The sequence below is a fragment of the Schistocerca piceifrons genome, chromosome 8 (genome assembly GCF_021461385.2).
Source record: "Schistocerca piceifrons isolate TAMUIC-IGC-003096 chromosome 8, iqSchPice1.1, whole genome shotgun sequence".
In the NCBI taxonomy this organism is placed as follows: domain Eukaryota; kingdom Metazoa; phylum Arthropoda; class Insecta; order Orthoptera; family Acrididae; genus Schistocerca; species Schistocerca piceifrons.
The window spans coordinates 412,454,405-412,481,933 of record NC_060145.1 but is presented as its reverse complement, the minus strand read 5'-3'; the positions used below and the strand labels follow the sequence as shown (position 1 = coordinate 412,481,933).

The following is a 27,529-nucleotide window of genomic DNA, read 5'->3' as shown; positions in this document are numbered from 1 at the left end:
TGTAGAACCTACATTATTTAACGCAACAACTAAGCTACACACATATAGCTTACAGAAAAGCGACAGAGACGTGATAATAAATCGTCAAAGGCAATAAAATTGTTTCCCAACACAAGAAAAACAGATTCCACATTTACTGCTAAATCTGAGTCAAAAAAGGTAATAATCTTCAACACATTCGCTTCTGAAATAATGGTAATTTTTAAAAATTATCGTGTATTAGAAAGTCCAGTGGATCATTGAACTCCATAAACAATTTTGAAGTGTCCAGGAAAGTGCCTATGGAAATAGCAACAGAAATATGGGCTTCTCATGCAAGAAATTCGTTTATATTCTCTTACTTTCAGCAGAATGAGCTGCAAATATAGACATATTCATGGATGAGTTGTAACTTATGTTATTGAATTAATGTGATTCGGCTGTTTTTACATGCATTTCACGATAATTTGTGTCTCTTGGTAATTTATTAATACACAGAACACAAAAGTATAATAACTATGCCGTTAATTAAATAGAAAATAATTAAAAATGAACATTTTTCTTACGACGCATGTGACTGTCTGCATTCTCATCGCTTGTGGCGCTAGTGTCGCTCCAGCAGTCAAACTGTAACGGCTTTGGTCGTGATTGTATCTATTACATTGTGTACCCACAGACATCAGCAGAATTCATATATGCAGTCCAAAACGATAACATCAATACACCATAATATCCAAAGTCTATGACAGCAGCTGTAACCGTACAAACATCCTCGGTGAACTGCCGTAGCTCTCAAATCTGACGATAAAACGTAGTTATAAAAATGAGCAAAAGCAGAAAATCACGAAACAGCTTATAACATAAGAGTCCTAAATCTACACCACACTGTAATAGAACACAGAGACCATTGGTGATGTGTGGAAGTAAGTACAGAATCTGTATAACTGAAAACACGGTACCGAACATTACACTAATATAAAATAAAAATATTATGTAACTTTCGCAGATGGTCTGTAGATGACAGCCTAGCCGAAGTGGATCAATCGCAATGAGAACTCTACACTACTGAAGCAACCATGTGGATTTTGCTACTTTATGTCTCTGTACTGATTTGCAGACAGACCCTTCCCAACGCTGGGACTAGTGGCTTGTGCTGCGTTAGTCGGACAGGTGGTTCGCGCCCTATCACTTCGAGACCCGCTGTTCTGGAGGAGCAGTGGGGAGAAGAGGGAGAGAGAGGGAGAGGGAAGAGGAGAGGGGGAGAGAGAAAGAGAGGGAGAGGACGCTGCTGGATGGAGATAAGGCACGCGGCGGCCCGGGCGCTGCTCTGGCCGAGATAAGCGCCGAGCTACGAGGCGACGGAAGCACAAATTAAGGCAGCGCTGGCCGCGATTCTGTTAATGAGCAAACTGCACTCGGCTTTGCTGCGGCTCTGGGAAAACACGGGAAAAAGGGAAAACGGGTGGAAACACAGCACTCTGGCGTGTAATCTCGCAGGGAGACTTTTCATATCCGCGCTGAGCATTGCTGTTCCTGGTTTAGCATTTCCGAGGAATTTTTCGCTTTACATCTACTGGTGACTGTAAACGCTGTGAGCCACAGTACAATGACTGCATACCAGAGGACCCCTGGTAGCAATAGTAGAGCTAAACATAAGTAAATGTAATGCGCGTCTATGGATACCAGCTTAAAATTGCTCCTATAGGGAAAAATGGGAAAATGCTCCTGTTTAAAAGACTCTGAGTGAAAAGTAGGTTGCCACCCGCCCCATTCTACCTTCCTCAGCGCCTTAAAAATTTTTCTCAAAAATTTTGGCACGAGAACATATTCGCACTCCTTTTAACATACAACGCCTCTTCTCACACCCACAAACTCCCTCTCATTCATTCATCACCACTGCTGCTGTTCTCACAGTCAAAATCTCGTACTTCCTCGTTGCATTTGTCATAGACTCTGTCTCTCATTAACACTTTGTCTTACCCACTTCCACATTCTCCTTCTCTTTATTCCTCTCCCAGTGGCACTGTGTACTTAACTCTTTTCCTAGCACTGTTCTGTTACTCTCCGGTATGTTCAACTCCCATTGTGTCCCTCTCTTTCTCTCATGCTGCCTTTGTCTCCATCGATCCTTCTATATCACAACCACTGTCTACTATCTTACAGCGTTTTTTACACCTCTTTCCCATTGCCGTTATCTTCTTCTCTCTCAGAGTAAAAAAGCACGGATATGTCAGCTGCCAAAATTTTGGTAAAATTTTTAAAGATGTTGAGGAAGGCAGAATGTGGCAGCTGATACCCATCTTCTGAGTCAGAGATTTTTAAATATGAGCATATTTTCACTTTTTTCTCTGGCAAGAGCGTTTTTCCGTTGTTTCCCTTCTTTTTCTTGTCACATCGGAGCATGTTACTACTATGGAAAGAATTTTATTGGTTAGTAACATATTTATACTTCATTTTTGTGAAATTTAAATAACCCTAAACAAATAATTTTATACCTCGCACCGTATTTTACGTGCACAGTGCTTTAGTAGAACCACTTCTGGTTCCCAGAATCCTTCTGATGATAATGGAGGAACTTGACAGCATATATCTCCATGCTATGTCACTTGATAAACTACGTTTTTGGCTCACACCGGATTTGACGAGTAGGATGGCTTTGAACGTCTGTATCTCAGAAACAGATAAATGTATAAAGAAAATTTTCATGTTTATTTGACATATGGTTATTAGTAATATATCGTAGATATTAGAGCCGTTTGTTGTTTATAGTCGTCTTGGAATCTGTGGATCGGTTGTGGCACAAAAAAAACATGTTTTTGGAGTTCCTCTCGATAACGGATAAATATTTTTGAAAATGGGAAGATGACATTTCTAGATATATGCCTAGATTACATACCATTAAAATTTGAGAAATTTGCTGCGGTTATTTTGATATCTGCTGCTGACGGCTAAAACATGGTGAAAAACGTGTTTTCTCAGGACCAATCCGTGTATTAATGATGATCCCATCAGCCCCTTAAGGCGCACGGTAGACTACATTTAATGAAGGGAAGAAAAGTTACTAACTGATCTGGTCCGTTTGCCTAAGTTGGAGGAAGTGTGTAACATTCTAACTTTGTCGCTGTACTGTGATAGTAAGAGTAAGGCGAGCCATCTGTTGGGTATAGAAATAGCCCCTAGTCCAAGGTTGTCCAAATGACTTGAGCATACCTTTCTGTCACCAATAGGACCCGACGTATTAGGCTCGGAAAAATCCCGTTTTATGCGCTAAGGACGGATCACAGGTATGCAGTCTTTCTCCTCTGCGGTTTAACCTTCATATTGAAGAAGGCAGAAAAGAAAGCTTTGGAAGTGAACTTATAGTTAAGGGTGAAATTATACCAATGGTAAGAGAGAAAATCCTGACGGGCCGCATCAAACCTGTCAGAAGACTTACGACTGGGAAAAGAGCTCTCAAAATTTACACCTATGGACCTTAGCCGAGCGCTTGCCTAATTTGTACCTAAAATTTCCCCGTAATTTCCGACCGAGAAAGAAGTTCGATCTCCAATCAACGCGTTGTTGTAGATATGTTTAATATAATTTCATAGTATAATGCTGCGATATAGGCAGTCCGAGGGCATGAATTCGAATACTTGTGGAGAACGAAAATTTATTTACCAGTAGTTTGCCGTCAACAGGAAACGCGATGACGTTACAACTCTATTAATCATTTCAGTGTTTTCTTTTAAATCACACTCACATGTATAATGTCTCGTAGTGTGAGGGCTTGTGAAGCTATGGAGGGACCTGTCCATTGGTATGGACGTTTCGTTGGGAAGTTCCCTATGTGTCGGGTCTATCTTTTGAATTCTCCATTCCATTCATTCTGTATTCTCCTGTAAAATGCTGAATATAACATTAAAATACAGTAACCAATTACTCATCTCAGTCATGCAACACATACGCAAACTAGAGATGTAATTGGAGGTCGGAGGAAATATTAACTATAAAACACCTCGACTACGGGTTCCCCAAAACAGCAAGCAGCGATTCCTACATTATCTTCAACCCATCAGAATTTGCCATTGGAGCCCCTTCTTTCCCGCCTCTGTCCAACCACTGAGTACTTGTAATTATACCTAGACACAGTCTGATGATAGAAACATTTTAGAACTCTAAAAGTGCGAAACGACTTACACCTTTACTCTTGTGTTCACAGGGATCGTATGGCATCGTGAAGCTGGCCTACAACCAGGAAGACGATACGCACTATGTGAGTACCATACTTTTTACATCATCCAAAAGACACTGGGGTTCAAGGCAGAGAGACTGAATACAGAGTGATTATGTGTTGTTAAAATACTACAGTACTGTGTGACATTAGGTTTCCGCGACGCAGGAAGGTTTTAAACGGAAGGACTCGAGAATTGACGCTGACATAAACAAGGGTCTTATTCCCAGAGTACCAGCCTCTCCTAGAATTGACAGTGTTCCAAAGATACATATGGAAAGTTATCCTTCGAGACCAATAGTGAATGGGATCAATTCGCCTACTTACAATTTGACAAAGTATCTAGTCTGCAAATTAAGACGTCTATTTGGCAGGAATAGCTCTTATGTGAAGAACACGACGCACTTTATACACTCATGCTCATAGATTAAGGATAATTGCAGAATGTGCTGCCACACAACGTGTCACTACTCAAAACTGACGCTAATATCATAGGCACATACGGAACAAATACGACACAGATCTGTGAGTCCATGGCATGGGTGATAAGTTGATAAAACCGTCCCAAAATACATGTGCTACAAAACGCCACTGTTTCCTGCCCATGTACCCCAGCATCGATATGTGATATGATCACCATGCACGCGTACACAGGCTGCACAACCGGTTGGCATACTCTGGATCAGGTGGTCGAGTAGCTGCTGGGGTATAGCCTCTCATTATTACACCAGTGCCTGCCGGCACTCCTGAAGTGTCCTACGGGTTTGAAGACGTGCAGCGATACGTCGACCGAAAGAATCCCAGACGTGCTCGATTTGGTTTAGGTCTGGAGAACTGGCAGGCCACTCCATTCGCCTGATATCTTCTGTTTCAAGGTACTCCTCCACGATGGCAGCTTGGTGATGCCGTGCGTTATCAGGAGGAAGGTGGGACCCACTGCACCCCTGAAAAGGCGGACATACTGGTGCAAAATGACGTCCCGATCCACCTGACCTGTTACAGTTCCTCTGTCAAAGACATACAGGGGTGTATGTGCACCAGTCATAATCCCACCCCAAACCATGAAACCACGATCTCTACATAGGTACCTTTGATGGACATTAAGTGGTTTATATCTGGTCTCTGGTCACGCCAGATGGAAACCCGGCGAGAATTACTGTTCAGACTATACCTTGAGTCGTCCGTGAACATAACCTGGGCCCACTGTCCCAATGACCATGTACTGAGTTCTTCACACCAGGCTTTACGGGCTCTCCTGTGGCCAGGGACCAGTGGAACGTACCTTGCAGGTCTCCAGGCGAATAAACCATTTCTGTTCAGTCGTCTCTAGACTGTGTGTCTGGAGACAACTGTTCCAGTGGCTGCGGTAAGAACCCGAACAAGGCTACCTGCAGTATTCCGTTGCCGTCTGCGGACACTGATGGTGAGATATCGGTCTTCTTGTGGTGTTGTACACTGTGGACGTCCCGTACTGTAGCGCCTGGTTCAAATGCCTCTGAGCACTATGGGACTCAACATCTTAGGTCATAAGTCCCCTAGAACTTAGAACTACTTAAACCTAACTAACCTAAGGACATCACACACACCCATGCCCGAGGCAGGATTCGAACCTGCGACCGTAGCAGTCCCGCGGTTCCGGACTGCAGCGCCAGAACCGCTAGACCACCGCGGCCAGCTGTAGCGCCTGGACACGTTTCCTGTCTGCTGGAATCGTTGCCATAATCTTGAAATCACACTTTGTGGCACACAGAGGGCTCGCGCTACGACCGGCTGTGATTGACCTGCCTCCAGTCGCCCTAGTATTCTACCCATAATAACGTCATCAATATGTGTTCCTTGAGCCATTTTCAACACACAGTCACCATTAGCACGTCTGTAAACCTCTGAACACTTACTCACTTCACCGTACTCTGACATGCACCAACACACCTCTGTGTATGTGGATTGCTGCCAGCGCCACCGTGCGACGACTGCAAGTCAAATGCAGCGTATGGTCATCCCCTGAGATGATTTTAACGGACAAACCGCCCACCAAAGTGTTGTTTCACCATATACCAGCATTATCCTTAATTTATGAGCATGAGTGTAGAACGCCTAAAGGGAGAAACAATTTTACCTACGGACATCATGGTCAGCTTTGAAGTGAAGTCACTGTTTAGGAACGTGGCAATAAATGAATCTATCCGCATCCTTCAGGAGCGTGTTAATCCAGACATATGCTACCTGGTTGAGTTATGCCTGACTTCAACGTACTTCAAATGGCAGGGAAAATACTACGACCAGTCAGACGGCGTAGAAATGGGGTCTCCCCTATCTCCTCTGGCAGCCGACATATTCATGGAAACCTTTGAGGCAACGGCCCTCGGTTCAGCTCCTTTACGCCTACGTTGCTGGTTCAGATACGCGGACGACACGTTCGCTATAAGGCCTCATGGTGAAACGGAACTACATAAGTTTCACGAATTTTTCAACATGCACGGGAAGACACCGGTCACACTCGAAGTAGAGAAGAATTGTGCAATTCCATTTCTAGGCGTCGAAGTATACAGGACAACGGAGGGCACACTGGGACACAGAGTACATCGCAATCCTACACATACAGACAGGTATCTGCACGCCCAATCTTACCACCACCCAACGCAGAAGTACCCTGTTATCCGTTCTTTGGCAATCCTTGCGCAGCGCCTAAATGATGCTCAAAACATAATACCTGAGCTTAAAAGGCTACGCACAACATTTCTAGACAATGGCTACAGCTATAAGTTGATACACACAGCCTTGTCGACGAACACGAGTAAGATAGATAAGCAAGAAATAGACAAACTGCAGCCAACAGTGCGCTAGCCTTATATGAAAAATGTTACTGCCCGAACGGGCAAACACATTCGCTGGGTTGGGGTGCAGCCTGTCTTCTATAGTGGTCGCAGGATCCAGGACGTGCTAGGCTCCACTAAGGACAAGGCGAATGCATTGCACACTGCAGGAGTGTACGAGGTGGAACGCGAATGTGGAGAGGCATACATCGGCGAGACTGGCAGGCCAATAGCATCGCGCGGTCGGGAACACGAGCGTTATATTCGCCTAGGGCAACACAACAAATCTGCAGTGGCAGAACATCACCAAGACTGCGGAAAAGGAATAAAATTCTGCGAGGCCTGTGTGTTGGCCAATCAGCCTGTTATGAAGAAACGCAAAATCAGAGAGGCCATCGAAATACTTAAACACCATAATAACATGAACAGGGAGGATGGAGTCAGGCTTGCCCCATCTTGGCTGCCAGAAATCACAGCCCAACAGACCGCACTGTCAACACGAGGCACGAGCACTACCGGCGAGTAACTGCCGCCGCGCGGCCGACGTCCAGCAGCTGGTAAACAGCAGCCAACTTCTCATTCGATGGTGACCACCATTCATAGCACACAACACAAGAGCCAATAGAAAACAGAGATTATCTTCTCCTTCCACCCAATAACCTATTAAAATAAATTTCCTTCTCCTTCTTCCTTAAGTGACCAATGAAACTATATTTTTAAAATTACGACATGCACAGTGAACAGTAACAACAAAATATAAGGGACATTGCATAGCTAGAACGCACCTCCTCCCGCGGGCTTCCCCTACCCCCTAACCTTCTTTCCTCCCCCGCCCATCTCCACTGCCGCTGGCATCTACACTCTCCCCTCTCCCTCTTCCCCCACTTTTTCGGCTCTTGGCAGGTCCCCGGACTCGCACACGTAAAGTGAACATTCGTGCGCCGGAGATCATCGCCATCGGTTCTGTGTGTGTGCCGTCGTATTCGTGCTTTAGTGTTTTCACCGCACCACGCTCCATTGTTCACGTTTTTTATCTCAGTCATCAGTGTTCGTGTGCGGTTCTGACCGTTTTTTATTTTTTAGTACACCTGTGAACGGCTCCGTGTTTTTTACTCATGTGTCTACTGTTTTTTGTCCGCCATTATGTTATGTTTTCCTGTGTCTTCATTGTTTTCTATTTGTACTGACTGTGGCCGAAGAGCTGCATAATATTGCCGCTGCCGGCCCACCGTTTGTATAAGGTGTCAAAATGACAATAAGGAAAAGAAAAAGCTAGAACGCACCGTTAGACCCAGAAGAAGGCCGCTGCAACCGTGGCCGAAACATTGGTTTTCCTCCAGCAGCAGTAGTTTTATACATTATGAAGCGGTACCATACCCAGAAAACTTTTATGTCGACTCTCACTGCATTGTTTGAAGGGCATGGCGAGCGTTCCGAAGTACAAGCACGGCTGCCTGCGGGAAGGACTTAGCAACATGTAATGCGCCCAGGAACATTGTTGAACATGGTCATTTTGGCCGTCCGGGTGTTATGGCTTGGAGAGGCACAATGTCGTATGGGCGTGCTGACATCGAAATCTTTGAACACGGTACTCTCACCGGTCAAGGTTGCACTGTAATCCTCCCCTATGTCCATCTTTTCAGGAGTGTATTCAACCCTGACTTCTTTTTTTACGGATGACGGCTCGAGTGCGTCGAACACCGTACATGGAAGAGCTTTTGAAACGAGATGACTGGTTGGTGCGTTCCCTCCGATTTAAATCCCATCGATCACGTGTGGGATGCTTTGGAGAGGCGCACTGCAGCACGTCCACAAGCGCCAGTGACCATTCAGAAGTTGTTGAGCACTCTAGTGGAAGAATGGAACGCTACACCACAAGAACTCTTTACCAACCTTGCGGCCAGCATGGAAGAACATAGCAGACTGTGCTTTGCTGTCCATAGTGGTTATTAAGAACTTCGGCCCACCTATAGTAATGTCCAGTGGCCCATCATGAACTGCGGTGACCTACTGTCTTTGAATAAAATTGTTATTTCAGTTCGTCTCATTGCTTATTTCTTGCAGTTGCCTTCTGTACTATAGTGTAGCGGTTCTTTCTACTTATGGACTCATTTTCAAAGAGGTATGCTACTTGGCAGGAAAACACCAAGCGAAAGACACTTTCGTCAAATTTTACACAACCGTTTATGCAACAGAGATGTGAAGAAAACAGGTATCATTCATGGTCAGTGAGAAAGTATTGCTGTCCGCAGCTCGTGGTCGTGCGGTTGCGTTCTCGCTTCCCGCGTCCGGGTTCCCGCGTTCGATTCCCGGCGGTGTCAGGGATTTTCTCTGCCTCGTGATGACTGGGTGTTGTGTGCTGTCCTTAGGTTAGTTAGGTTTAAGTAGTTCTAAGTTCTAGGGGACTGATGACCACAGCAGTTGAGTCCCATAGTGCTCAGAGCCATTTGAACCATTTGAGTCCTCGGGTCACCGGAGAGGATTGTGAGTGTTGGTCTAAATATGTTGTCCCCAACCTTTCTGACACCCTACCGCTGAGTGCGAACAGATTTCGATCATCAGCACTGGGGCTCAACTAAACCTTACTATAAAAAAGATTGTCTTTGAACACTTGCATTTTTAAAGTGACGTATAAAAAAAATTGTCTTTGAACACTTGCATTTTTAAAGGGACGAAAATAAATGAGATTTGGTTTTTGAAAGATTTATTAAACACCTCCTGCGGGTCCAGGAGTTAGAATAGGCATGAGGTATTCCTGCCTCTTGTAAGAGGCGACAAAAAGGAGTCTCACACGTTTCGGCCTTTATGTGATGGTCCCCTGTCGGGTTTGACCACCATCTTTTAAATTTTTCCGAAGAGCGAGCCAATTGGGGAAGGGCACCTTACAAAGTGCATCGTGTCCATCGTGCATTGAGATCTACAGCCCACTTTCTCGTCGTCACGTTGCAATCCCGATAATTCTCCATCTCTTGGGCGAGGACACCTTCCTCAGTGCGTTTTCCACCAAGCACTATGCAGTGTCGCTTTCTGCGCTGACGATGACCTTTTTTTTTTTGGTCATCAGTCTACTGACTGGTTTGATGCGGCCCGCCACGAATTCCTTTCCTGTGCTAACCTCTTCATCTCAGAGTAGCACTTGCAACCTACGTCCTCAATTATTTGCTTGACGTATTCCAATCTCTGTCTTCCTCTACAGTTTTTGCCCTCTACAGCTCCCTCTAGTACCATGGAAGTCATTCCCTCATGTCTTAGCAGCTGTCCTATCATCTTGTTCCTTCTCCTTATCAGTGTTTTCCACATATTCCTTTCCTCTCCGATTCTGCGTAGAACCTCCTCATTCCTTACCTTATCAGTCCACCTAATTTTCAACATTCGTCTATAGCACCACATCTCAAATGCTTCGATTCTCTTCCGTTCCCGTTTTCCCACAGTCCATGTTTCACCATACAATGCTGTACTGCAGACGTACATCCTCAGAAATTTCTTCCTCAAATTAAGGCCGGTATTTGATATTAACACACTTCTCTTGGCCAGAAATGCCTTTTTTGCCATAGCGAGTCTGCTTTTGATGTCCTCCTTGCTCCGTCCGTCATTGGTTATTTTACTGCCTAGGTAGCAGAATTCCTTAACTTCATTGACTTCGTGACCATCAATCCTGATGTTAAGTTTCTCGCTGTTCTCATTTCTACTACTTCTCATTACCTTCGCCTTTCTCCGATTCACTCTCAAACCATACTGTGTACTCATTAGACTGCTCATTCCATTCAGCAGATCATTTAATTCTTCTTCACTTTCACTCAGGATAGCAATGTCATCAGCGAATCGTATCATTGTTATCCTATCACCTTGTATTTTAATTCCACTCCTGAACCTTTCTTTTATTTCCATCACTGCTTCCTCGATGTACAGATTGAAGAGTAGGGGTGAAAGGCTACAGCCTTGTCTTACACCCTTCTTAATACGAGCACTTCGTTCTTGATCGTCCACTCTTATTATTCCCTCTTGGTTGTTGTACATATTGTATATGACCCGACTCTCCCTATAGCTTACCCCTTGGACCATTTTATATTGTCGAAAGTTTTTTCCAGGTCGACAAATCCTATGAAAGTGTCCTCATTTTTCTTTAGCCTTGCTTCCATTATTAGCCGTAACGTCCTAAAGCCAAACTGATGGACTGATGGTCACCTAGCGCATTCTCGAGTTTCTTTTCCATTCTTCTGTATATTATTCTTGTAAGCAGCTTCGATGCATGAGCTGTTAAGCTGATTGTGCGATAATTCTCGCACTTGTCAGCTCTTGCCGTCTTCGGAATTGTGTAGATGATGCTTTTCCGAAAGTCAGATGGTATGTCGCCAGACTCATATATTCTACACACCAACGTGAATAGTCGTTTTGTTGCCACTTTCCCCAATGATTTTAGAAATTCTGATGGAATGTTATCTATCCCTTCTGCCTTATTTGACCGTAAGCCCTCCAAAGCTCTTTTAAATTCCGATTCTAATACTGGATCTCCTATCTCTTCTAAATCGACTCCTGCTTCTTCTTCTATCACATCAGACAAATCTTCACCCTCATAGAGGCTTTCAATGAATTCTTTCCACCTATCTTCTCTCTCCTCTGCATTTAACAGTGGAATTCCCGTTGCACTCTTAATGTTACCACCGTTGCTTTTAATGTCACCAAAGGTTGTTTTGCCTTTCCTGTATGCTGAGTCTGTCCTTCCGACAATCATATCTTTTTCGATGTCTTCACATTTTTCCTGCAGCCATTTCGTCTTAGCTTCCCTGCACTTCCTATTTATTTCATTCCTCAGCGACTTGTATTTCTGTATTCCTGATTTTTCCGGAACGTGTTTGTACTTCCTCCTTTCATCAATCAACTGAAGTATTTCTTCTGTTACCCATGGTTTCTTCGCAGCTACCTTCTTTGTGCCTATGCTTTCTTTCCCAACTTCTGTGATGGCCCTTTTTAGATATGTCCATTCCTCTTCAACTGTACTGCCTACTGCGCTATTCCTTATTGCTGTATCTATAGCGTTAGAGAACTTCAAACGTATGTCGTCATTCCTTAGTACTTCCGTATCACACTTCTTCGCTTATTGATTCTTCCTGACTAATGTCTTGAACTTCAGCTTACTCTTCATCACTACTACATTGTGATCTGAGTCTATATCTGCTCCTGGGTACGCCTTACAATCCAGTATCTGATTTCGGGATCTCTGTCTGACCATGATGCAATCTAATTGAAATCTTCCCGTATATCCCGGCCTTTTCCAAGTATACCTCCTCCTCTTGTGATTCTTGAACAGGGTATTCGCTATTACTAGCTGAAACTTGTTACAGAACTCAATTAGTCTTTCTCCTCTTTCATTGCTTGTCCCAAGCCCATATTCTCTTGTAACATTTTTGCTACTCCTTCCCCTACAACTGCATTCCAGTCGCCCATGACTATTAGATTTTCGTCCCCTTTACATACTACATTACCCTTTCAATATCCTCATACGCTTTCTCTATCTGTTCATTTTCAGCTTGCGACGTCGGCATGTATACCTGAACTATCGTTGTCGGTGTTGGTCTGCTGTCGATTCTGATTAGAACAACCCGGTCACTGAACTGTTCACAGTAACACACCCTCTGCCCTACCTTCCTATTCATAACGAATCCTACACCTGTTATACCATTTTCTGCTGCTGTTGATATTACTCGATACTCATCTGACCAGAAATCCTTGTCTTCCTTCCACTTCACTTCACTGACCCCTACTATATCTAGATTGAGCCTTTTTCATTTCCCTTTTCAGATTTTCTAGTTTCCCTACCACGTTCAAGCTTCAGACATTCCACGCCCCGATTCGTAGAACGTTATCCTTTCGTTGATTATTCAACCTTTTTGTCATGGTAACCTCCCCCTTGGCAGTCCCCTCCCGGAGATCCGAATGGGGGACTATTCCGGAATCTTTTGCCAATGGAGAGATCATCATGACACTTCTTCAATTACAGGCCACATGTCCTGTGGATACACGTTACGTGTCTTTAATGCAGTGGTTTCCATTGCCTTCTGCATCCTCATGTCGTTGATCATTGCTGATTCTTCCGCCTTTAGGGGCAATTTCTCACCCCTAGGACAAGAGAATGCCCTGAACCTCTATCCGCTCCTCCGCCAACTTTGACAAGGCCGTTGGCAGAATGAGGCTGACTTTTTATGCCAGAAGTCTTCGGCCGCCAATGCTGATTATTTATCAAAATTTAGGTAGTGGCGGGGATCGACCCCGGGACCGCAGACGTTTTGATTATGAATCAAAGACACTACCAATAGACCACGGGTCCAATGACCATGGACTTCTTAGCACCTCGTATTTAGCACAGTAGCCAGTCGGTTGTGGTGGGACCGCCATGTACCCTGTTGGTTGTAGCCCCCTGACAACACAGTATTGCTCTGCTGATGCCTGCGTCGTTAACGCCCCACGTATGCCATGGAATAGATGCCCATCTTCCTGCGGCATCGGGACTCCTGGCAAAGACCATCCTGCCAGGTGGCCCTTGCTGAGTCTTGGTGGTGCCTGTCGAGAGGGCCCCTGGTCAGAGTGGGTGACATGAGGCTGGATGACACGCCATGAAGAGTAGTCCTTCATCTCTTGCTGGTGGTCCGCTGCTAGCATTCTCTAAGCGGGCAAAGTCTGACTACAATGGTAAGCAGTATTACCCCAAATCGCCAAGCTAAGGTTGGCAGAGAAGCTTTTTCTCCCCTGTACCTCATATGCACGAGAGTTGATGGGGAATCTTTCATGTCCATGAAGCCTCAGTTTTTGGTGGAGCATCATCATCATCATCATCATCATCATCATTTAAGACTGATTATGCCTTTCAGCGTTCAGTCTGGAGCATGCCCCCCTTATAAAATTCCTCCATGATCCCCTATTCAGTGCTAACATTGGTGCCTCTTCTGATGTTAAACCTATTACTTCAAAATCATTCTTAACCGAATCCAGGTACCTTCTCCTTGGTCTGCCCCGACTCCTCCTACCCTCTACTGCTGAACTCATGAGTCTCTTGGGTAACCTTGCTTCTCCCATGCGTGTAACATGACCCCACCATCTAAGCCTGTTCGACCTGACTGCTACATCTATAGAGTTCATTCCCAGTTTTTCTTTGATTTCCTCATTGTGGACACCCTCCTGCCATTGTTCCCATCTACTAGTACCTGCAATCATCCTAGCTACTTTCATATCCGTAACCTCAACCTTGTTGATAAGGTAACCTGAATCCACCCAGCTTTCGCTCCCATACAACAAAGTTGGTCGAAAGATTGAACGGTGCACAGATAACTTAGTCTTGGTACTGACTTCCTTCTTGTAGAAGAGAGTAGATCGTAGCTGAGCGCTCACTGCATTAGCCTTACTACACCTCGCTTCCAGTTCTTTCACTATGTTGCCATCCTGTGAGAAAATGCATCCTAAGTACTTGAAACTGTCCACCTGTTCTAACTTTGTTCCTCCTATTTGGCACTCAATCCGTTTATATTTCTTTCCCACTGACATTACTTTCGTTTTGGAGATGCTAATCTTCATACCATAGTTCTTACATTTCTGATCTAGCTCTGAAATATTACTCTGCAAACTTTCAATCGAATCTGCCATCACAACTAAGTCATCCGCATATGCAAGACTGCTTATTTTGTGTTCACATATCTTAATCTCACCCAGCCAGTCTATTGTTTTCAACATATGATCCATAAATAATATGAACAACAGTGGAGACAGGTTGCAGCCTTGTCTTACCCCTGAAACTACTCTGAACCATGAACTCAGTTTACCGTCAACTCTAACTGCTGCCTGACTATCCATGTAAAGACCTTTAATTGCTTGCAAAAGTTTGCCTCCTATTCCATAATCTCGTAGAACAGACAATAACTTCCTCCTAGGAACCCGGTCATATGCCTTTGGTGGAGCATTTGAAGGACAAATTCGGGGAGGTGGAGGGATCGTCCAAAATGCGCTCTGGGTCAGTCTTGATAAACACAGCATTCTCTGCCCAGTCATGGGCATTACTCCTTGTGACAAGTTGTCACACTCCATAAGAGCTTAAATATTGTCCAGGGTATTATATTCCTCAGGGACCTTCTTTTGCAGTGGCGACAAGCTGCTCGCCAATTTAGAGCGGCGAGGTGTTCATTTTGTCTGGCGTGTCCATCGGGGTCCAAAGGATAACCAGGCTGCCACCAGTGCATCTTGGCCTTCGATGGTTACACATTGACCGAGAAGGTCAAGGAGATGGTCTATTGCAGTGATGTCAAGCCATACACCCCTCCCACAATGCAGTGCTTTAAGTGCTTGAAGTTTGGTCATATGTATTCCCACTGTACTTACAGTGTCACGTGTCGAGACTGTGGACGTCCATCACATCCCAATACTCCATGTGCCCCACCACCTCCCATCTGTGTCAACTGCAGACAGCATCATTCATCTGGCTCACCACAATGCAGGATTTTAAAGAAAGAGAGGAAAATCATGGAATATAAGACCTTGGACCGACTGATCTACACTGAGGCTAAGAGGAAAGTTGAGCGCCTACATCCTGTGCCTGTGACCTCCATATACACCACCATTACGAGAACAGTTTTCGTCCCATCAGTTCCTTGCATTCCTGTCGCCTCTCAGAACCAGAAGACTACACCTCTCACCAACTTTGGGAGCAGCACCCCCTCAATGATTGGGGATATCAGTCCCCACTTCTGAGCCAGAGAAGCGTAGGTCTTCTTCGGCTCCACTCGCTAGGAAGGGGTCCCTTGTGTCACTCCCTTCCCAGGTTTCTGCTAGTGGGAAAGATGACACCCACCAGTGGCTGAAGAGTGCAAAAGGAGCTGGTAGATGGGCTTCACGATCATCGTCAGTCCCAGAGACTGAATCAGTGATGTCCTCCCAGCCATGGGAACCCAAGGAGCAGTGAGAGAAATCCAAAAAGAAGGTCCCCAAGGCAATTTTGGTGGCATCCACACTGCCACTACCTACCAGCTCTGTGTCTGCAGATGAGGTGGAGATTCTGGTGTCTGCTGGGTACCTAGATCTCGCTGGACCCTCAGACACAATGGATATAGTCTGTGCAGGCAAAACGTCGGTGGCAGCGGGTGACCCTGAGGCGTAAACTGCCTCACTGAATGTTCCATGCCTTCCCAGTCTCACGATGACGTCATCCTCCAGTGGAAATGAGGCGTTTTCTTTTTTTCCCCCACCGCCTGGCTGGGCTATGGCAACTGTTAAGCTTTACACCCGCTTCGAGCCCTCCAGAAAACCTGATTCCTGGTAATGTGGACCCCAGCCCTCCGCAGCTACAAGGGATACTACAGGTACTGCAGCGACTGTAATCGAGTTTCAGGTGGAGTTTGCGTTTATGTCCTAAACTCTGTCTGTAGTGAAACCATGCCCCTTCAAACCCCTCTTGAAGCTGTGGCTGTCAGAATAAGGACGATGCAGGAAATAACTGTCTGCAATGTATATGTTCCTCCAGATGGTGCAGCAACCCTGAATGTATTAACTGCACTAAATGATCAATTCCCTAAACCTTTTGGGAGGTTTTAACGCCCATAACCCCTTGTGGAGTGCACTGTGCTTACTGGCTGAAGCAGCGATGTCGAAAGTTTACCATCTCAGCTCGACGTCTGCCTCTTAAATACTGGGGCTGCCATACACTTCAGTGTGGCTTGATTTATCAGTTTGCAGCCCAGGACTTCTCCCATCTATCCATTGGAGAGCACATGATGACCTGTGTGACAGTGACCACTTCCCCATCTTCCTGTGACTACCCCGGCGTCAGACAAACGGACTCCCGGATGGGCCTTAAACAAGGCGGGCTGTGAAACTTTCACCTCTGCTGTCACCATTGAATCTCCCCCACACGGTACCATCGATGTGATGGTTGAGCAAGTGACTACAACAATGGTTCTGAGCACTATGGGACTTAACATCTGAGGTCATCAGTCTCCTAGAACTTAGAACTACTTAAACCTAACTAACCTAAGCACGTCACACACATCCATGCCCGAGGCAGGATTCGAACCTGCGACCGTAGCGGTCACGCGGTTCCAGACTGAAGCGCCTAGAACCGCTCGGTCACCAGGCCGGCTGACTGCAACAATGCCATGGCCGCTATTGCCAGAACTTTTTACTTTTATGGATATAATGTCTGTTGTTTCGAACACGACCTTCTTCTTCTGTGCCGATGCACACATATTGCCCAAACTCTTACTGGACTAGTAATATTTCCTTTAATGTGTGTAAAACTTAGTTAAATCGGTTGCTACTTTATTGAAATTGTGATTTACATTACAAATAGGCTATGTAAACTGTACATGCAGCACTGTGTCTCTAAGAAATGACCTCATTCCTAGCAAATATTTGAAATACTAAGGAGCATTGCATGAAAATGTAAGATGAACCTTATGTACAAAACACCAATATTTTTAGATTACAGTGGTCATTATGGTCAGAAAACATCTACATATAGAAGGAATAATGCAATATTATATGCCAGATACAAGGTAAAGTTAACAAGTGGAGCAACTAACAGAACATCGTTATCTTCTATTGACAACAAATGGTCATGAAAATCTACACGAGAAACCAGTATGCACACAATAATAGAAAATGCTTCTTTACAACAACTGATTTGTTAAACATAGGAACAGATGTAATAAAAATACGTACTTGGAAAGCATAAACGCAACTTAAGAGGAAGAAGGTATATACACAGAAGGCGGAGGACAAGCAAACAAATGTATCATGGTTCACGTAACGGAAAAGGAAACAGAATTAAGTGCATTTTACAGTCGAAGTCTCGGTGAGACTGTGTGATATTTTATTCTAGTGTTATGTACTAGTCTAGTGTTCTGACCAGCTTTCTGACCACTGTATTGGGTTCATACTGTCTGTTCTCTGCAATCTCAGGCTTTTCTCATAATATCCTTGATCTCAATTTATCTGTCGCAAACATCATATTCACTTAATAATATCTTTCAGGTCAATTTTCCTGACAAAAAACTCTGTTTGCTTAATTGCATTATCACATCATACCCACATAATGTAAACAATATTCAAACTGCCTGCCTTCACATTTCCACATAACAATCACATTTCTTGCTCATATCTAGCTGCATCTGCTACATTTTCGACATACTCTCTTCGTACACCAATTTTTGATCCATTTGTTATGTGATGACATTTACCTCTTTACAGGCTCTAATATCAAATGCTTATCCACAGTGAGCTCTCATAAAACTTTAGACGCAGCAATATACAAATATGCACAAAAATAGTTCTTCAGGAAGTCAATGCAGCCAAATTCATTATCATACACGTATCATCATTACAAATTATTGATCAGAAAGGCAATGCAGCTAAGTTATCTTATCCTGCGCATATGCAGCAAAAAATCATTATGATAAAGCAGTGACAAAATGAGGAACACATTCTTAGGCTAACGCAAATCATTCACAAAAGTTTCATCATAAAACCGATGCTGCAACTAAAACAAAGTATGTCATCACAAAATGCCAAAAAGATAGCAGTGTCAAAAGTTTGTTCGTGTACCAGTGATTGTGTAATGGTTGCGTTCACGTAAAGCAATAACTATGTTAAGCAATAATCATATTACATAACAAGATTGTACATTTCACAACACTAACGTAAGCCATGGCAATAAAATAAATTTATAAGAGTTAAAGGTAAGAAGGAAAAAAAGCATTATGCATTAGTTCATACTGTTCACTGAAATACACAATTTACCACAAAACAGATCCATATTATGGTTAGTGGTCACCTCATTCATTTTTTTTTTATCTTTCCCTATCTTCATCATAAGAACTTGTCATTCAAGGTTGCATCCTACGTGCAATTGTGTCTCATAAATTTGGAATGTATGCATAGTAGCTACATTCGTTTTAATGTATACATATTCCATCATGTCTGTCATAATCTGAGCTGAAAATGATAGGTACATAGTTAGTTACAAAAGAGAAAAAGTGTATACTTCAATAGGATAATGTTCTCATATGGCCTATGAAGGGAAATCAAAAAAATTATCACAAACGTCACAAAGAATGTAGCATGTCAGAAACGCATGCCATACTAGTTGTACCTGGTTACCCTTAAAGATTCACACATAATAAAAATAATAGTGGTGTTGCCTTTTACCATTGATGTTACCTTTCAGATCTCTGTTGTGCTACTAACCGTATCATCGTTGATCACCTTCGTTTTACTACAAAGAAAATTCAGCTTCAACAATAACAGGATCCCTAACATATGCCATAACAATTACGTACTCATACGGCGTAATTATTAACCATTGCATCTCCCTATCATATTATCGTCATTATCTTCATGATTGTCATCATCAATAACAACTAATAACTTCAATATATTCATCTCTACTGTATCATCAACATAATAACATCTTATCTCGTAAATAATCAGTAGCAGATACTCCCTGCTCTGTTCCATTACTCAATCCTTACACGAGAAACGCTCCACAGCTACTCTTAATAAATAACGCTATTGAGCAAACAAACCTTCATTACTGCACAGCTAATCATGAAAATAAAATCTCCATAAAAATACATATTACCTCGAACAATGATAATTTCCTTCAGACAACTCAGTCTTACCTTTAACATCCTTAAATTTTGAATTGGTAAAAAATCCTTCGGTATGTTTCACCAAAACTGGTACTAAGTCATTCATTTTGTAACTCATGACTGCTACTGCTATGTGTAAAAATTGACGGTGTTCAGAGATGTATATTTGTTACGTCAATGTGTTTCTCACTTCCAAGAATTTCGTATTAGAAAATGTTTACTGAGGGTACAATTCCTGTTTCAATTTTTTATGGGCGGCAGTTTAACGTCGTGTCTGGCGATCAGCAGGAAGTCTTTAACAAGTTTTGTTACTGTCACTAAATGCGTGTAATCGAAGTTTCAGGTTTTGTCAGAATCGGGATGTACTTTGTCGCCAATATGACACATTCTTAACCATAGGTCACAAGTCACTAAAATTGCTTTCAACGTACTTGTACTAGGATAGGAGGAGAAAATTCCTTGTAGTTATCCAATAAAAATGGTGGTACAAGAAGACGAGTGTGCCAAGAAACTGAAAAATAGTTAACATCCAGCTCTGGAAGACATAGTTCGTCAATCGGTGTATCCAAAAAAGTATAATGGATCCCCTATCTACACTTGAACGTAGTAAAATGTTTGGAATTCAGATATCCACTGGTTTTTGTAGTCTTTGGCTCCAGTGCTCAATATAACAGCGCTCAGAATGTTCACTGTCTTGTGTGTAAATGCATTTTTGTACAAGAAAATAACCACCTAAGTTGACTGTATGACAATATTGGCAATGGTAACTGTCAGCTTTCTGTATCCACAAAATTTCCTTGGAATTTCATGTTGCAATTGCGAGTAGAAACTGTATTCTCGAGGAAAATCACCTAAATGCTTTGAATACATACCAACACGGATAGTGGAATTATATACAGAAGAGTGACCAAAATAATCGCACTTAAATTTGCTTTCAGTACTTGTTAGCTGATCGTCTATAAGTTGTTCCAAAGCTTTAAATTTGTATGTACGAGAGGAACAAACTAATAAAATGTTATCTGAGTTTCTGCTTCTGTTATTTGGAAAGATAGGGATTTGTTTGTGTTCTTCACGGTTTGGAATTGCAAGATATTCGATTTTTTTTCTCCATGAGCTGTACTGGTGCAGGATATTACACTGTTCTCTTTGGACAATTGTTGCACTTTATCATTGCGTGGATTTGTTTCACAGTTTAAAACTCGTATCGGTTAATTTTGTGTTAGTATTTACTTCGCGTTATCGTTATATAGTTTTTAAATTATTTTGTTCAGTTTCAAGGCTGCATAGCGTGGTGTTAAGCCTCCTAAGTGACTTTGTGTATTGTCTGTTATGTGCTGTCTTCGTTGTTTCTTCGCCCTCTTTTCCCGCAGTTGAAGACATACAACTTGTTTTGTACATTTTCTGTGATTGTTCTGTGTTCTATTCTAGTGTTTTGTCTATTTTCTGATACTGTTCAAATGCTTTTTTCATCTTTAGCAGCAACTCTAACGAAGCTAAATTATTGATTTCCGCATTCATGTTTATTGGGTTTTCAACGATTGTGTGTGTACGGTCAGTAACTGATACTGCCTCGTGTAGTGCTTGATTAAGAGAAATGGAAGCAAAACCTTAATCAACTGTCTCAGTAAATGAAATTTCTTGTTCACTGTTGGAAATATGTTCTGATGCATTTCGTAATAAAGAACCCATCTGTGTTGGACAGTTATTTGCATTCTCTGAAATCTAAAATAAACTATTCTGTGGAACGACTGTTGAGCTTCTTCTGTTTCGATAAAAATTCCGTCATTATTTCGTGATGTGGTTTGCCATCTACAGTAGTAGCACGACAAAATATTGTGTTGCTAGCCATAATGCTGAAATGTAAAAAGTGAATTAACAAACAAAATGTCTATTTGTAGCTAAATAAACGAAAGTAGCAGATGACTTTACGCAGCAGAAATATTTGAGAAAAATGTAGCTCACACTGAAACAATTCGCACGGATTAAATTATTGTCTCCATGCACAACAAAGATTTTCACACTCAGTATTTTTGCAGAAAGAGCAGAAAAAATTCACACACAATTGCAGTATCTGAAACAGAAAATACAAATGTTAGTACATACAGGCGTAGCGTTGATTTGATTTAGAGAACCTGTGTTGCAATCTAATTACGTGATCACAGAAAACCAGATGACTATCCTAGGTGAAAACGGTCGGAATGTGTAAGCTTGCTGTTATAATTTATGTCTGTATGTGAAAGATCTGAATACATTGATTTCTAAAACTTTCCCCTCGTGTAAGATGTACTTAGACAACGTATTAAATTGATGAACAAGACTGAGTGTTGGTCAGCCCTGTCTTGCGCATGTGAACAGTGTCGTGAAATCAAAAAAAAAAAAAAAAATGCAAAATAAAGAAAATTAACCAAACTTAATGTCGAAGGACTCTGAGTGCTCAGTGAAAACTGTATAACTATAATTCAGTATCGAAACGCGTTGTGAACTATGCCTTATGTGAAGTGCAATGTTAGCCTACGAGTATCCACAAACGTAAATTACTGCTCTACTCTGAAGAAAATAATTATTTGAAATTATCAACACTCTTCACTGAAAATCAATGTACTTACTAGGAGGACGCCAGACAATCCTGAGTACACGCTGCTTGCACAAGTATGCAGGGTGAGATCTGCTCTTCAATAAGAGTGACTTGCCTTGTTCTGTTTTTGTGTCTGGAGTACTGACGTTCTCGAAAGGAAACAGAAATCGGTAGGTGGAGCAGTAAAAAGTAAATAATCGACTCCTGCTTCGCGTGACGTAAGGTGCAATGCATACACGATGAAAATTCAGAACTTTGCTATGAGTCAAGGAAGTGGGTTTTACTTTAAGGAAAATCGTATTTGTTAAATCACGCTCTGATTATGGAAAAAAGACTGCACAACATAAGAAGAATAACACTTACAAAATTCCCTCTTTACAAAGACACTGTGTGAGTCGCCTGTAGAACATCTATGAATGCACAGTGAAGAGCAGTATTATTCTGTAGCGACGAGAGCACGGACAATCTGCTTTACTCTTTGATTTCTATGACTATTCTTTGTATTATTTAGATTTTTCAGTTGATTGGTGTTTGAATTTAAAGAAGCAAAAAGTTACTGCCTGATAAGTTACTGCCTGATTACTTAATTTGGATCTCTTTAGCAGACAGAGTTAAGCAGTAATTGGCTAAAGACTACAAACATACCGTTAAAATTCGTCCAAGAAGTTCTCTATCAATAACATGAACAAGAAAGCATTAAATGAATTTTTATCTCCATAATAAAGTATCCCAGATAGCTTCTCTCAGATTCACAATGACAGATCTCATTCCTAGAAAAACTCAACTGCTCGCTGCTATGCCTGAAATAAGAATGTCTCAGCGCTGCATAACTGGCTGTTTAACGAGTCAACCACAGATAAAACTGAACACAGAGTCGAGGATCTCATTCGCTACTCCTACAGTGTACTCATTCACCTTTGTCGTAGTACAGTAAAATGTGAATTATTTACAAATGTAGAAAGCATATGAGAATCTTAGAATGTTACCAAAGTACACGTTTATCTTACTCAAGCACACAAAACACATCATTATATTATCTATCGTTTTCATAAAAAGAAACAAAATGTCGGACATGTGTCGAAAACAAACATCCTATGTGCTTTTCATTCCGCTTTGAGACCTTCAGTAACGTGTGTGCCCCCTATGACCACCTGAAACCTACGTGGCATGCTCCCTATAAGTCCACAGAGATGATCCCGTTGTATCCGTTCCCATTCTTTACTGATAGCCCATTACAGACCTTGGAGGGTCTGGTGGAACACGACGACCACGAACACGTCTGTGAAGCACGTGCTACATATGCACGACCGGGTCAGGAATCACCGCCAACCATTCCAATACTTAAATTTGCAGACTTCGTAAGACGTCCCTGCCGATGCCTGCCACATAGGCCCTACCACTAGAACGTATTCGGCGGCACCACAGTATGCGACAGGCATCACATGGACCAACAGGATCTGCTCGATGTGCAGCCGGGCTGTAAGGTACCCATGGACAACAACAACATCCGTATGGCTGTTAACGGTAAAGCCTCCAGCAATATCATAGAATCTTGGAAATTTGTCGATTTCCTGGACAACATTTGGCAAGTGCCGCTGGTCACGAGTCTCCACACACGAGCACGGACTCGTCTGTAAATTACACGCTTCACCAGTTGCCAATTGACATGGCAGAACTGAAGGCGAGCTGCAAGATGATGATGTGTCAAATACGGTACTCGAACAGGCCCTTTCTTGTAACCTGTTCATTACAGTGCGATCGGACAGCGAGGTTCAAGTGGCCATTCTGAGATCGTCTTGCAATGCCCCGGCGGTAGCCATATGACGCCGCAACGCGGAGGCACCAGATATCGGTCTTGATGTGGCGTTGCAATGCGTCGCCGCCCTTGTCAAACTGGCCTTATGTACTGATTTGCCTCCCTGTAGCGAGTCCACAACCTGTGGATGACATATAGAGAGGCATTGGCATCTGTAGCAATGGCCGAATGTCCTTCCTTTTTGGATCCAACAGATTGCCCTTGCAACTTGCACTGCGTTGAGATGCCATATTGCATGTGCTTGGCTGAACACAACGTCCACAAATGATAACTGCTATCTGTGTACCTTACTAGAAAACACTGGGACGCCGATACTCACTTCCTGCTAAGGGTCACCTGACACTGAAATGCTTAACACTGCCAATAGATGTCTAATAATTCCAATATTTGCGCACATTGAAAGCGAGGATCACAAGCCATAAGTAAGACCACAGCTACCACCTGTATCAAATACATACGAGGGATATTCAGTAAGTAAGGAACAATAGATCATGAAATGGTAACCACAGTGAAAATCTGTTTTATTTGTTAACGGTTAGCCACACCTTCCAGCTACTTCTCTACATAGTCGCCACTCAGACTGAGACATCTGTCGTAGCGTCATACCAACTTTTCAATTCCCTCGCTTTACCGCCAGTGCTTTTCGCCAATTTTCTACTCTGGATTGCAACTCGTAGTCTGTGTCAAAATACTGTCTTCATAGCCAGCGGTTCATATGAGCAGGATGAACCTCAGGGGTAGCCAATTACTGGCTGTATTGTGGGGGATCAAACACTTCCCATCGGAAACGCTGCAGGAGTATCTTCATTGCCCCTGCAGAGTGTGACCGAGAAGTGTCGCGTAGAACGAACCGCATGACAGTTATGTTATGTGGATTGCATAGCTTCATGCGAAATCTTTCGCCAGGCCCTCATACTTGGTGGGAGACGCTAATTTGTAGCCGTCTGTACGTTCTCACTGTGAGCTCAGAACTGAAAAGAACGACATGATGCGATCGTTGGGCGTACTAGACACAGTGCCCAACGCATCTGTGCAAAGCTTCATCAAATTTTCCCTCTATTTTCCATTTCGCGACCGATCGTTCCTTACTTTCGTATACAATGCCTGACGTTGATACATGTATTCCTTAATTCTTTTGAAAAGTCTACTTCCTTCACCACATCACATGCTTATAAACTGCCAAGCTTTCAGTCCCCAGCGGGTGGTGATCATAACGGTTTGGCTCGGGCAGAAACGTGACAAAGTAACAGCGGATATGACATTTGCGGTAAACGTAATTTCTAAATTGGAGAAAGTGTAGTAAATGATGTGATGGAATTCCTAAATTCCCTGGCTGATCAAAATTGAATGCTGGACCAGGACTGAAACTTGGGACCATGTTACCATGGGAACTAAATCACGCAGGGCAAGGAGGATTTAAGAACCAGACTGGCGCAGGAAAAGAAAGCAATCAACTATCATAAGCGACTCTGACAAAGAGCTGAGTGATTTTACCCCGGGCCTGCCTACGGGCATCTCACTTGTCAGAAACGACGAAGTGCGTTGTTCGCATTCTATTGTTGTGAAGATCTGTGGAAGGTGGTTGAACGACTGTGAAACCAGAACTAGCGGGCAAGAAGCTGGATGTTCATGCCTCATCACAGAAAATCGGATATCGGAGGCTTTCCATGTCTGTTAAAGCGTGATAGAGGCAATCTGTGGCAAATCTGACGACAGAGTCAATTCTAGTCCAGGCACGAGGGTTTCGGAGCACACAGTTCAACGCAGGTACTGGCCCTAACTTAGAAGGGGTTTGGGAAGTGCATTGATTGTGGGAAAAGCGAATAAGATGAGAATTCTCGTGGCTCAGAGGTGAAATTTTTAATTACTTTTGAATACATTATGGGAGTAGCAGTGATCAATGAGTTACAAATATTTACTATTACAAACAGTTTTGATCAAGACTTATTTATTAAGGTGACCGGTTTCGACCACTACTGTGGTCATCTTCAGACCATTGAGTAGGAACCTCTTTCTGCTGGAGAATCACTCCAGCAGAAAGAGGTTCCTACTCAATGGTCTGAAGATGACCACAGTAGTGGTCGAAACATGTCACCTTAATAAATAAATCGTGATCAAGACTGTTTTTAATAGTAAATAAAAAGTAGAAATTTTTTAATTTTGGAAAAATGTGATACTCTGGAGAACTGGAAAAGATATGAATACGCGGAAACAATAGCTGGAAGAAGGGCCACGGTAAGATACACACATTAAGATGGCACATAATAAATTCTATGACTCTAGAGGGACAGGCAGAGGGACAGAGACAGACCCGAAAATATGGAAGAAACCAATTAGGACTGATGTTTTGGAATGAAGTGACTAGCAAAGAACAGGAAATCATGAATTAGATTTCACGAAAAATAGCGGCGGCCCATAGAGGCAACGCGAAATTTCTGCTATTGTCTTCTCTTAAAGGAGCCGTTTTCGCTCGGCCCCGAAGTAGTGCGTTGGTCTTGCAGAAGTTTCCCTCGCTGCGACCCGACGCTCCGGTTCCCTTTGTTCGTTTCGTCGGGTGCGGCGCTTCGCCACTGGAGCTGAGAGCAGGTGGGGGGGGGGGGGGGGGGGGGACGAGGAGGGTGAGTGGGAGTGGAATTTATGAGGTTCTGCAATTGGACGAATGGCTCCCAGTGGACGGTGAGAGATAATCGAGTCAAAACGTGCACAGACGTTCCGGCTTGGCGGCTGGAATTCTGTTCTAGCAAACCAGGAGAGAGTGAACTGTCCAGAAAGGAAGGGCATATTAGGGTTTAGCGTCCTGTTGACGACGAAGGCATTAGAGACAAGGTGTAAGCTCAGATTGACGATAGGGAGGGAATGAAACAGGCCATATAGTTTTCAAAAGAACTATCCCAACATTTATCTTAACCGGTTTAGGATAGACACCAAAAACTTGAGTCCGGTAGGAGTGATGGGTTTTGAACTGGCGTTCTCCAGAATGCATGTCGAGTGCAGCATATTTCTAGGTGTTACTAGAAAATGATTCTGGGCTGGTACATATTGTGTCTGATGAGATGTCCGTTTAACCTCTTCAGGGATGGTGTTGAAATAAATAAAGAAAATGTTTTCATAGTGCGCTTTATTGTTACACATAGTTACAGTCTAAATTACACTGTTGTAATTTTTATTTTTTATTCTTTGTAAAATATTTAAGGTACACACATGTGTGCTTCGGGTATTAATCAGTAAAAAAAAAAAACATATTGCATAACGGATACTAAGATTATTGTTCATAGATTTTTAAAAAGCAGTTGTTTTTAAGTACACACAAACGTATGTTACACTTCTTGCAAACAGTTCTTCACGCTTCATAGCAACTTTTAGACATTCTACGTTATGGAGAAGGTGATCAACGTGGTCATATCGGTTTAGGTTTCTTGGCTGAGGGTCAACATTTCCTCCCTTGGATCCATTATCACCAGATCGAAAACAGAGATCTCCCCCTCAACGACAGATATTTCTTTGGAG

The 27,529-nt window shown here is 43.0% G+C and overlaps 1 protein-coding gene across 2 annotated transcripts in view; it reads left to right on the top strand.

Annotated features, from left to right (window-relative positions):
• LOC124711298 (calcium/calmodulin-dependent protein kinase kinase 1) overlaps positions 1-27,529 on the top strand; it is a 1,501,168-nt gene that overhangs the window by 1,373,986 nt on the left and 99,653 nt on the right. For both annotated transcript variants that reach the window (XM_047241302.1, XM_047241303.1), the window contains one exon: positions 4,181-4,234. In XM_047241302.1, coding sequence (XP_047097258.1) covers positions 4,181-4,234 — 54 coding nt within the window. The remainder of the gene's footprint in view (positions 1-4,180; positions 4,235-27,529) is intronic.